This window comes from Fringilla coelebs (assembly GCF_963513975.1).
Source record: "Fringilla coelebs genome assembly, chromosome: 6".
NCBI classification, from domain to species: Eukaryota; Metazoa; Chordata; class Aves; order Passeriformes; family Fringillidae; genus Fringilla; species Fringilla coelebs.
Window position 1 is genome coordinate 6,314,534 of NC_140034.1, and position 12,153 is coordinate 6,326,686.

Consider the following 12,153-nt stretch of genomic DNA (forward strand, 5'->3'; position numbering starts at 1 on the left):
CTCCCGAGCCGTTTGCTGACTCATCAGCTTGAGCATTTGCCCTAATTAGTCATATGCAAACACCATTGTGTTCAGGAAGTTCTCTAACGTAAGCGTGAGTGTGAACTTAGAGCAGCAATAAAGGTCAAGAAAAGTGACTAAGGCATCATATACTGGAATAAGTTTCTGTTATCAGCCACTGGGAAAGCGGGAAAGAAAGTGTAAATGCAGACTATTAGAGGAGTGACGCAAAAGTTTAATAAAGGGAAGGATGTGTGTGAGGGAGAGCATTTGCTTAACATCTCTCAAAACCTGCTACAGTAAGAAATGCTTAATTGCAGAGCAAGTTTCCACTAACACCCTTCTGAAACACAGCTGGGTTTTGAAGCATTATTCTTTATTATGAGCTCGGGGTAAGCATGTTAGGCATGAAAGAAATGTGTCTCGTAAGGAGACCACAGCACTTACTCACAGCTCCCCAGACAGTTCATGCTGGGAAGTCTGATATCTTTAAATAATCATTTGAGCAGCATTAGCAAAGTGTAGACTGGGATTTTTCTCCAGTGATTTTTACTCAGGGGTCACCAACACATCTCAAACTGTTGTGTCCAAGTGATTTAAAGAGAGCAGAACCTTAGGTAAGAATACTCAATGAGAAACCCTTTTGATGTATTGCACATTATGTGCATTTGGATAGCAATAATAAAGGTGCACAAGTGAATCCGAAGATATCCATGCTTATATAGGGACTAAAATTGTCATTCAAAGAGTGACAAGAGTGGAAATAAAATCTTATTGGGTAGGGTAAGGTGGATTCTGTAGGTTACAACTCAGCAGTCCCTGGTCCAGACCGCATCAAGTGCCTCTTGGTCTTTGAAGGGCACTGAGATTGCAGTCAAAGTAAAGGAGAGGCTTTCACTTTCAAGTGTGCCAGGCTCACCAGGAACCACTTCAACCTCAATCTGAGAGATCAGAGAAGCTGCAACGGCTGCTCTGAGTTGCACCAGCCTCCTCTAAGGCATGGGAGGTACCTCTGTTATCATTACTTCACTACCAAAACTCCCTGGGTCCATCCAGAGGCTCTGGTGGGGAAGGTGGCACTGAGCTGGCCTTGTCATTTCTGCACCCACCAGGAGATTCCTTCCCATTTAACCAGAAAATTCTCTAGGGGCTGTTATGGTGACTCTGTGAACAGACTAAAAAACCCTGCTCAGTTGCAGTGCACAACTGAATTTCTTCCTATGTTTGAGCTGCCTATACTTCATTTTGAAAGATAAAGTTGTCTGTGAGCCCTTGGGGAGGGCTTCTTGGTACTTATGCAAGACACTTGAGGTTGAGTCTTGCTTAGATTGTTTTTCTTCTCGAGGCTCCAGTGAGCACAGAACAACAGAAATATCAGTAGTTCACAGCCACACTGCCACAGGCTGTCGTGTTGTCACAGCTCATAAGCAAAGCAGAGCTGGGCTTTGTCTGTGTTTGGATGGAAAAACCTTGAAGGAATAAAAGTAGTCAGAAGCACCTGTGCCTCTTCCATGTATCTGAGTGCTGTGGGCAGAAGCAATCCTTTTCATACAGGAACTCCTTGTGATTGCTAACAAATGTCACAGTCACTGCTTTTTCTTCTTCTAAATAAAAAAAAATTAATAACTCCCCCAAACACAGAACACCTATGAGTGTATCCCTAAACCAACTGCTTGTTACCGGGAGTCAGGAATCCACAGCAGAAGTGTTAGGAAGGTGCAGTACTGAAGCACCATCTACATTGCCCTGCAGGTGTTTCTTATGTCACCACACGTGCACACAGCAGCTAAAGAATGCCACTTATGCCTGTCAAAGCTGCTTTTTTTTAAAGGTATCATTACTGCTGAGCTGCAAACTGAGTAGTCTCGTAAGGTTCAGCTCCAGATGGTCACTTGAAGTCCTTGCTAGTGGGAGCTCACAAGATGTAAGGGAACCCCTGAGCTCTGTGGGGTCACTCCACCTGGAACTGTGCCTTTCCTGCCTCCCCAGAGCGCTCACCCACACACGACCCTGAGCTAAGGGTACAGAGCTAAAGCTTTTAACTTTACATGTTAAAACTGGGGCTCTGCCCCTAGTTTTTCTCTCCTTGCTCTCCCATGGCTGTATCCTGACTCCTAATCCAAGAGGCCACTTGCCTGTGTGGCCATGTCAGTGCCAGTGAACACTGTCCAGCCCCTCCTGCTCAGCCTCCAGGGCCAGCCAAGGTTAGCAGGAGATCCTGGGGCTCTCAGATGAGCAGTGCCTGCGGCCAGGCTTCCATGGGGGGAGCAGGGAGAGGAAAACTGGACACAGGCACTGGGATGGTGGAATTGGATCTGGGCCAGCCCGGGTGGGTAGCAGGGAAGGCAGAGGGCCTGCAGTGTCTCAGCACAGCCCTGGTCCAGCCTCCTGGCTCTGCTGTAGGGTTTGGTTCGGGCTTGGGAAGTTGTAAAACTTGCTTGAAATGTGCCTAATTATCTGTCAGTTCCCCTTCTGGGCTGCCCGGCTGTGGAGCTGACTGCTCCCTTTAATTAATGTGAGGTTCTGAACCCTTTAACTGGAAATGGACTAGAAAATGTCTTGTGAGGAGTGGCTGTGGCAGCTGGGTTTGCTTCACCTGGAGGAGATTCACCAGGGGCTTCATCACTGTCTAAAACTGACTGAGAGGAGGTTGTAGGGAGATCTCTGCTGCCGTGGTTGCAGTGAGACGACAGGAGGACATGCTCTTAAGGCAAGACAGGGAAGATTCAGATTAGATAGTAGAAAATAAAAATGTCTCTGTCAGGATGGCCAGGCATTGGAACAGGCTGGTGGTGGAATCACCATCCCTGGAGGTGTTGTAGAGGCGCTGGGGGATGCGGGTTAGGGGCAGTGCCAGGTGGATGCTTGGACTGGGTGATCTTAAAGGTCTCTTCAACCTCGATGATTCTATGACTCTAAACGTCCTGGGTTTTCATTCTACTACGACACCTTTGGGAGAGGCAGCGGAGCCAAGCATTGAGCAAAGTTACGTGAAAAAGGAAGAAAGAAGGAGATAAAGAAGGGACTAACTCCTCGCGCTGTGCCCACGGGGGTGCGATCTGGGGCAGGATCCGCGCAGGGGGTGCTCGGAGCGGGCCGGGCCGGGCCGGGCCGGGCCGAGCCCCTGCCGGCGGCCGCTGTGGGGCGGGCTCTGTGGGGCCGGCGCTGTGGGGCCGAGCCGAGCCGAGCCCCCCGCCGGCGGGTTCTGTGGGGCGGGCGCTGTGGGGCCGGTGCAGTGGGGCCGGGCCGAGTCCCCCGCCGGCGGCCGCTGTGGGGCCGAGCCCCCCGATGGCGGGGCGCTGTGGGGCGGGCACTATGGGGCCGGTGCAGTGGGGCCGCTGTGGGGCCGAGCTCCCCCGCTGGCGGGGCGCTGTGGGGCGGGCACTATGGGGCCGGTGCAGTGGGGCCGGTGCTGTGGGGCCGGCCGGGCCCGGGCCCGCCCCGCACGCAGCGCCGCACGTGAGGCGCCGGCCCCCGCCCAGCTGAGCGCTCAGCTGACCCCGCGCGCAGGGGCCGGGCCGCGCCGCCGCTTCTCACTGGCGCAGCGCGGGCCCCGCGCCGCGCCCGCCGCCGCCGCGCCCGCACCTCCCCGCAGCCTGTGCCCCGATGCTCTGAGCCCGCGCGGCCCCAGACCCGGCCAGCGCCGCCATCTCTCCGAGCCCCGTGGCGGCCATCGGAGCCGCGGCCGCCTCGCATCCAGGGAGCCGGCGGGAGGAGAAGCCATCCCGCCGCCATGGACAGCCCCGGCGGCGTCACCGACAAGAAGAGGTACCGATGCCGCGCCGCCCGCCCCCCGCCTCCCCCCGCTCGCTGCTGCCGGTCCCCGCCGCCCCCTGCTTTGTTACCGCCGCCCCCTCCTCGGCCTCTTCCCCGCTGCCCTCCCCGCGCTCCCCCGGCCCGCGGAGCGCTCCGCTCTTCCATTCCTCCTTCTCCTTCTCGTCCACGTCGCCATTTTGTCGGCGGGGGGAGCGGGCCGGGGCTCGGGGCTGGCGGCGGGGCCGGGGGGGAAGCGGCCGGTGTCGGCCGCCGTGCCGGGGAGCGACCCGGAGGCTGCTCCGCTCCTGGAAATGAGCGGGCAGGGATTGATCGTGCCCCGTGCCCGGCGCGCTCCGAGCCCGCCGTGCCCCGGCTTTGTGCGGAAAAGGGTCGGTTCGCAATCTGGAGATATTAAGCTTTAAAAAAAAAAATCCCCAAAAGTCGCGCTGGGGAGGTGTAAAGGGGGTGCGGAGTTGGGGGGGGGGGGGGGGGGGGCGGATGGACAATGTGAGTTGAGGAGTATGAATAATTCACCGAGGATTGTAAGCGCAAATTAGAGGGAAGGGGGGGGAATAAAAGGCTTAAAAGCCTTTGTTAGGCGGTGAAGTTTAAGGAGCCGGGGGGCTCGGGTGAGCCGGTCCCGGCGGTGGGGCTTTGTGGGGGGATTAATTGCCGTGTTCGCCATCTGCAGAAGGTTTGTTTATATGGCTATCGATACCTTTTCTCGGCTTTTAATTCTTCGAGATGGGTTTTGCTTGCCCTTGTATCCAAGGGTCATCTGAGCAGGTTAAGCGCAGTAAGTGTTCCAGCGTGTAAGTTGTGTCGGGAAGGAGCCCTGGCCGGCTTGTAAAATGGATGGTGAGCTTTGTGATGAGCGGGGAGCGCCCGGACAGCACCGGCTCCCTTGGAGCGCCTTTGGAGCCCGTGCCGGGCTGGGATGGGGGAGAAACGCCTCTGGGTTCAGTGAAATCCCAACAGGGGGGCACCTGGGGTGGCACTCAGCCTCCAGTTTCTCTACTCCAGGCGGATGGCTCTTGGGAAGCCTGTGGGAAAATGTTGCAACCAAAATGAGTAACCTGCGCTTTGCTCTGATGCCCTAATTTAGTGGCAGGTCTAGGAAGGGGGTTTGAGACTTGAGTTGTTTTCTGATACTTTTTTGTTTGTTTATTGGTTTATTTATTCTTTTTTATTTTTTTCTTTTGCCCTTGAGCATTTGTTATTTTTTACTTACCGTTCTGCCCCACTGAAGAACTTTTTCTTTCTTTTTTTTTTTTTTTTTTTTTTTGAATTCCCTTATCCTGGATGTAATCTGCTTTCTTCAGAATGCAAGAATGAGTATGCAAAGCTTATCCTTCCTTCCTAAAGGCAGGGCTTAAGAAAGAGAATTTGTTGTTTTCAGTTTCCTGCAGACAAAGTTCAAAGTCGGGAATGTTTCTTATAAAAGAATATTCCCATTACTCCTGTTGTTGGGTTTTAATGGAAAACATAAAGCTGTGTCTGTGGTACATTCATCCTGGGGGCTGTGGATGTACAGTTGAGTGAAGATGGCTAAGCAAAAAAAGGAAGGATATGAGCTCAGCAGAGAACTTCATGGAAATATCAAGCATTTCTCAAAAAGCTGGGTTGTTTTTGAAGGGTTTAGGTTTGATAGTGTCCATATTCAGAATACCTTGAAGGGAGAAGTCCCTTATGTCCTGTTGTTTATCATCTTTGATGATAAAACTTTGGCTAATTGTATATACAGTACACCTCAATTTTGCCATGGGTTAAGATCCTTTTATTCCTTGCCTCTCCCTCTGCTTGTATGTGGATAGTGTTTATCTCTTGATAGTTAATGTAAAGCTTGTTGTTTACTTAATTATAAGCTATGAGATTCAGAAAATATGGAATTTGCCCAAGTTTGTCTTATTAGTCTTTAAGGTGAAATTTGGTCATGGCAGTATCTGGAGGTGTGGATTTTTATACTGGCCTGTTGAGTCCATTTTTTGATGTGGTTCCAAGCCTCACATATATGTAGAGGGGTCAAGATTCCCTAAGAAATCAAGTGTCAGCACCGTGATTAGATACTGAATTATTTGGGTTTTAGCCATTCTTCAGTAGTTGTATCACTTTGATGTGCTCCTGGGTTTTCCCCCAGGTGCTGCAAGGACAGCATTTCAGTGCACGGAGTGAGCGAAACAGAGTTGTTGGGAGCTTTGTTTGCTCATCGACACTCATTTGAGCCAAATTTAAGGTTTTGTTGAGAAGTATGAGATTTTTCTCAATATTCTTTTAACAAACTCCAGTGTGTAGATGGCTGATGCAATGAAAAGCTTTTCCTCCGGTCTGTGCTGTGACACTTCACTATTAGCAGAGGAATTTTGGTGCCTTTTTAAGTAAATGAGCCATTTAAGGTTATGGGTTAGTCCTTACTTTTGTAGTGGCTTGCAGCTGGTAGGTAACCCAGATTCATTTTTCTAGTGTGCTGTAAGTCTTTATAACATAAAATACATATTTTTAATGCCATAGGTGCTAAATAAAAACAAGTGATTTCTGGAGTATTCATTCTGGGTTTTAAGATGGTATAAGCCAGTGAAATTTAATATCCTGATATGAGTGCCTCACAGAAGAACTTCACCTTTTCAGTTTCTCAGAGTTGGGCCTTGAAACTTCTTTCTTATTGTCTAAGGGGGATGATTTGGAAGATCAGGGGTTTTCTGCTGGATTTTTGCCACCGAAGTCCAGCTCCAGAGTCTGTTTGAGAAGGCTGTACCCTGTGCTGATGGCTCAGAGGGGCAGTGGCTGCCCCTTTTTTTTTTAAACCTGTGTGAGGTCTTTAGGATTGGATGTGTCACTGCTTTTGTCTGTTAATTTCTCTCGGCACTGGGGGAACTGAGCCACCGTTGCTGGAGTAGAAAGTGAATACAAAACCCTTTTGTATAATCTGGGCTGTAAGAAGAGGAGGAATCTTTCAGTAAATCTCCTGTAGTCTCCCCACAGGTATGGGGAAGGCTGAGTGGTTTCTGGCTCATAGAACAGTGGTTTTACTGCTTTCTGGATTTTTCTGGATTGTTGCCTTGCCATAGGACTTACCTGTGTTGTCCTTTGCACTGCCTCAAACATGAAAAGTTTATAGAATTCCTTTAATAAAAAAGACCAGAAATGGCTTTCCAGTGCCCACTAAAGATGAAGGGGACAGCATAGTGCTACTGCCTGTCCTCATGAGCATCAAGGCACTGAAAATTAGGGAAGAATAGCTGTGGAGGATTTGCCTGCTGCAGAAATTGTTCCATAATTTTGCTCTGCTGGTGCTTTGGTTCCATTTATCAGTGAAGGTCTGATAATTTGCCAGTGAGCTGATGGAAGCAGCAGGAGGGTTTTCTGGTTTTTGTTTACAGTCATGCTTGCTTTGCCCTTTAAAACACAGTGTCTGCAGTCTGGGTCTCTTGGTTGGGGCGCCTGAAATACCAACCACCAGTCCACGCTTATCTAAGGAGGGTGCTACAGCTGTGATCAGATGGTCCAGGTTGTCAGGGGGTCTATAACAGGGTGATGTGATAGTAAGAGGTTTTTTTTTGAAGTCCTTTCAAGCTTTTCTAGCAGTTCAACCTTCTGTTGAAATGCTTTTCCTTTCTTCCTTTCCTAGAGTACATGCTGGACCATTTTTGGAAGGTGTGGTGGGGGGGGAACAAACGTAGCTGCACACTCTTATCAGCACCCTAAGTGTGGCAGTTAAGTCAACAGTTGGTTTAAAGGTGGAGGTGTGAAGTGGATAATCGATTTTATTCTCTCATTTAATTGCCATCCCCATCTTCTGGTTGGTTTCTCTCTTATCAGAAGTGCCCATCAAGGGCTTACTTAGGTTAGGCTAAGGTGGCATGCCCTTTGTAAGCCTTGAGGAGCTGTGCCATGCTGTCCTCCTACTGCCACCAGAGGAGACCACGCTGCTGTCATGTGTGTGATGCGTGAATTCACCTGCAGGTGCTCGCTTCCTCCCCTGCACGTTGTGCAAGCAGCCAGAGACCTTTATTCCTCCCTGTCCTTGAACTATAATGCCTGGAGTTTGTGTGTCTGGTTCCAAGACTCTGATTCCTGATGGTGAAGTGGAATAAAAAAAATTAGTCAATAAATATTAATAACACTGTCAAATGTCAGCGGTGTTGCAGTGTAAACCCAAAACTCCTAAGATTGTGCATGTTCCTGTTGGTGTGCTTCCAGCCTGGAAGCCTGGAGGACTCTTGCTGAGCCTGTGTAACACAGTGGATTGAATTCTTGGATGTGTTCATGTTGCTCAGTAGTAATATCGCACCAGTTTGTGTTAGAATGCTGGATTTCAAGTAGGTTTGCATGAGATTTTTTATATTAAAGGGGACGTTGAATGACAGAAGCTGCTGATTTTGAAAGTCCTTTTTTTTTTTTTGTACTACCAAAGAGAATTTGGCAGTATTAATTTTATTCCTAAAGAGCTTTGGTGTTAGGATGGGCCAACAAAATAATTTTTACCTGTTTGTAGAGTGTGCATGGCTAAGTAAACCCAGGAGGGAAGTCCCACGTGGTTTAGTGGTGGTGTACAAGAGCATCAAGCTTTTCCTGATGATACTTCCAAGGAGATGCAAATACCATTTCAATTACAAGATGTGTTCTTTATAAAACAAGCAGATTCAAAACAAAAACAAATCTTGCAAGAGCTTTACAAGAAGGCACAGTACCCCATACCTGTTCCTAGCAAGCTGGTGTCCAAAAGGAAGGAATGTTCCAGATTATTGCACCTTTTATCTTCACACACACAGTTATATGGGCAGGTGTTTACATGCCTCAGAATAACCACCTAGGTAATGCATGAAAAGAACTTGGACCTTAATCATCTTTTCATGTTATAACAGCCCTTTCCCTTTTGAATTTGAGAAAGTCTGAGCATTTTGAGCCTGTCCTGAGAAATTTCCTTTGTATTAGAGGGGATGGAAGAGAATGCAAGAGAATCTGAGTTTTCCACTGAGGGAACCACAAAACCTCCACACAGGGAGGTTTTGTGATGCTGGGGACTGCAGGAGAGAAGATGAGCCTTTGCACTTTAATGACTGAAAATTCAAGGAAGATACAGGTTTCCAAATTACCATTGGACATGAAGCCTGTTGAGATTTTTCTCTGAGATCTCTGCTATTTAGCTTGGAATAAAAATCTCTACAAAAGTTACATTCTGAAATCATTAGGAGCATGGAAGCAAGTGAATGCATGTCAGCATATGTATTTTTTGAATGCACTTTATGTAGGTGATGAACACTTCCAGGGTTCTTTGATGTGGAGCCACAGCCTGGGTTGAAGCTATGCCTGCTCATACCAGCCTGGGGGTTGGGTTTGAGAACTCAGTGCATTGATAAAGAGCAGTTTCATCATGTGCATAATCTGTCCTTTCTTCCTGTTGAAGTCTGATAACACTGGGACTAGTAGAGAAATGCAGCCCTTTAAAAGCTTGAGATATTTTAGTACCAAGAAATTCAAAATGGCTTTGCTGGCACTGGAGAAGAACTGGTGCTTCAAGATGGTCCACTGTTGTTCCTTAAAGATGCCAAAGCATAACTGTGTGTGTGTTAGCAGAGATACTGTGCAGCTTCTGTTTAATTTGGTGTGAATGAATGCTCCTTAAGCATTTTGAGAAATGTTACAACAAATCTTTTAACTCACTGCATTAAAATAGAGCCTGAACTCCAAGTGAAAAATTGAGGATACTGAATCAGCAGCACTGATTATAATTTCAACAGTGGAAGGTTTTACCAAGCAACTGATTTAATAAACATTTTGACTCGATTTGTAATAATCCTGCAAATGTTACCTGGAAAAGATGACCTGTTTTGTTTACCAGAATGAGTTCTTTCATTGTCAATCCTAAACCAAAGCTAGACTGATGTCACTTTATGAAAATTTGTGTATTTCAAGAAGCAAAAGGATTTGAGGCCAAGCCTCCTGTTTTTGCTCACAAATGAGAATAGTAAATGGACTATTATGTTACAAAGGGAGTTACTAAAGGCTTACCGCCTTATGTTTGCTTCTTGTTCACCTCCCTTGGAAGACGTAAAGTAATCCACATCAAATATAAAGGCTGCAACCTCCACTAGCTAAACTAAAGAAAGGAAGGTTTAGCTGGGGATGGGAATTTTGGTTTTCAGTCCTTCAGAAAGGACTTTTTCCTTGCACCCTATTGAGTCTATTGGATGCTGAGCTGACATTGCTGCAGGCTTTTTGTCCTAGCTATTGTTGTAAATGTTTCTCTTGACTGCTTAGTGGGTCTGTTCTTTATTCATACAGAAAAAATAAAACTTGATATCTCTTACTTCTGTTCTTTTTTTTTTTTTACCCTTTTCTTAAAAACCTTTGATTACAAAATACCCTGTTAACTGAAAGCAGTTGAGGAACTTGAGGTAAAGGGATGAAACTTGGATGGAAGCAATGAGGGAAAATGTCCAGCCTCCAGTCTTACAAGCAAATGCAGTGAACAAAACAGAAGAAACATTTTAATGCCACAATTTAGACTAAAATTAGTTACTTTATCAAGAGTCTGTGTCTGTCTGAAGGTAGACCAGTTCTAAAACATTGTTAACTGAGAGCCTGACAGATATCTTGGGGATATGTTTTGCATCATTTTTTGTGAGCTTGGTAGAAGCAAAAGCAGAAGGGCTGAAGGGAGGAGAGCACTTAGTGTCTAGTTCTGTCAAGCCTGTGTTCAGATATCCCTTTTGAATAGCACTGATTTTTCTGTAATAATAAACACAATTTTACTACCATGTACCTTTAATCCTGAAGGGTAAAGCACAAATAATTAAGGGAAAAAAATATATTCAAGAAAAAGCCAAATAACGTAGCTGAAAACAAAAATCTTACATGCCACCGCTGTACGCCATGTGGTTATTTTAAAACAGAATATTACAATGCAAAGGTAAACTGTGGGTGGGTTACACTGTATAGCAAGACATGATAGAATCACTTCACCATGATCTAAATTAGAAATGACAATATTTAAGCTTTTCCCTTCTTACTCACATTTTCTCTGTGGGGAGGTAGTTGGGGTTTCAGGTCAATTCAAGGCCAAATCCAGATGATGGATAATCTTGTCAGCATGGTGCTGTGGTGGGTTCAGGCCATTAAGGCTCTGCTGCTGGCTCCTGTGTGCTGTGATTTGTCTGTAGGATGGGTGTTTGTTTATCTGGACTTTGTGGGGTAAGGCTTCTCTAGGTGAGCTGAGTGAGTCTCCTCTCGCTGCCTCTCCCCACTCTCATTTTGCAAACGCTGGTGGCTTTCAGAGCATTTGTGCTGCTGTAGCTAATCCAGGCTGACCTGCCTGCTTGCTCTCCTGATTTGTTAGTTTTATCAGTTAGGGGTTTGTTTTGGTCGTAGTCAGGCTATAGGAAATGCCTGTAACTATGCTATGTAAAGAAAATGGTTTGAATTGCTGTGTTAAAAAGAAATATACAAAGGAATGACTTCTGATAGTTTATGTACGGCGGCATTGTTTCTGCTTGGATATTACATTAGTTTCTGCAGTTAAATCTCTTCTAAATCATTCATACTGTATGTAAGGAATTTCTGAGTTCTTTTCCTGAGCTGGATTAGTGGGCTGTGATGTTCATTAATTCATGAGGGGCAAGACTTTCTTCTGTGTAATCACATGCTTCTGATTACACACGAGGTTTGGGTGTGGGTTTTTTTTTTCCTCACAAGAACTCTCTACACAGACTAGATCGTAAGAAGAACTAGTAAATAAAATTGGCCATAAAGCAATAATACTTTAAGAGGAAATAATGTCAAAGCAAGGTGGGTCAAAGCTGTAACCGCAATCTCATGGAGAACTGGCAGCTGAGAGACTGCAGTAATTCTGTAGAGCTGCAATAGGAGGAAGGAGCACCCCTCCCAACCAATTTGGAAAAAGTTTGCCTGCTGAGGGACGAACAGTCTGGGCTGCTGGTCAGGACAGACAAGTGTGTCACTGCAGGGCTGGGAGGGAGAGGGAATCGGGCTCTCGGGGCTGCCTGCAACTCTGGGCCATGTTGGTGTGGGTCTGTCTCAAGACTTGATAGATGGTGCTAACACTGCAGCTCTGTCCCTCCTTGTTGAAGTTGATCAGCTCCTTAGATCCCCTATACCTAAAAAACTGGATTTGAGTGGTAAAAACTATAAACCAGTTTTTTATATGAAGTCGCCGATAGAGCAGTTCCACTGTTTTAGTTTCTCTGTGCTAAGTGCTGGGCTTGCCTGGACCTCCTTTCCATGGAGGAGTAATTTAGCAGGTATCATGGCTAGCAGCTCTGGACAAAACACAGATCTTACAAACAGTGAAAAACCCCAAGTGTTTGTGTAGCACAGTCAGGAGAGTAAACTTTGTCCTAACAGTCTTTGGCTGTAGGTGAGAGTGGTTGGTGGTACAAG

At 46.8% G+C, this 12,153-nt stretch overlaps 1 protein-coding gene across 1 annotated transcript in view; it reads left to right on the top strand.

The window, feature by feature from the left end:
- The first annotated feature begins 3,518 nt into the window (after positions 1-3,518).
- Positions 3,519-12,153, top strand: part of HIF1A (hypoxia inducible factor 1 subunit alpha) — a 34,935-nt gene continuing 26,300 nt past the window's right edge. The window contains exon 1 of the mRNA XM_084208288.1: positions 3,519-3,768. Coding sequence (XP_084064414.1) covers positions 3,734-3,768 — 35 coding nt within the window. The 5' untranslated portion in view covers positions 3,519-3,733. The remainder of the gene's footprint in view (positions 3,769-12,153) is intronic.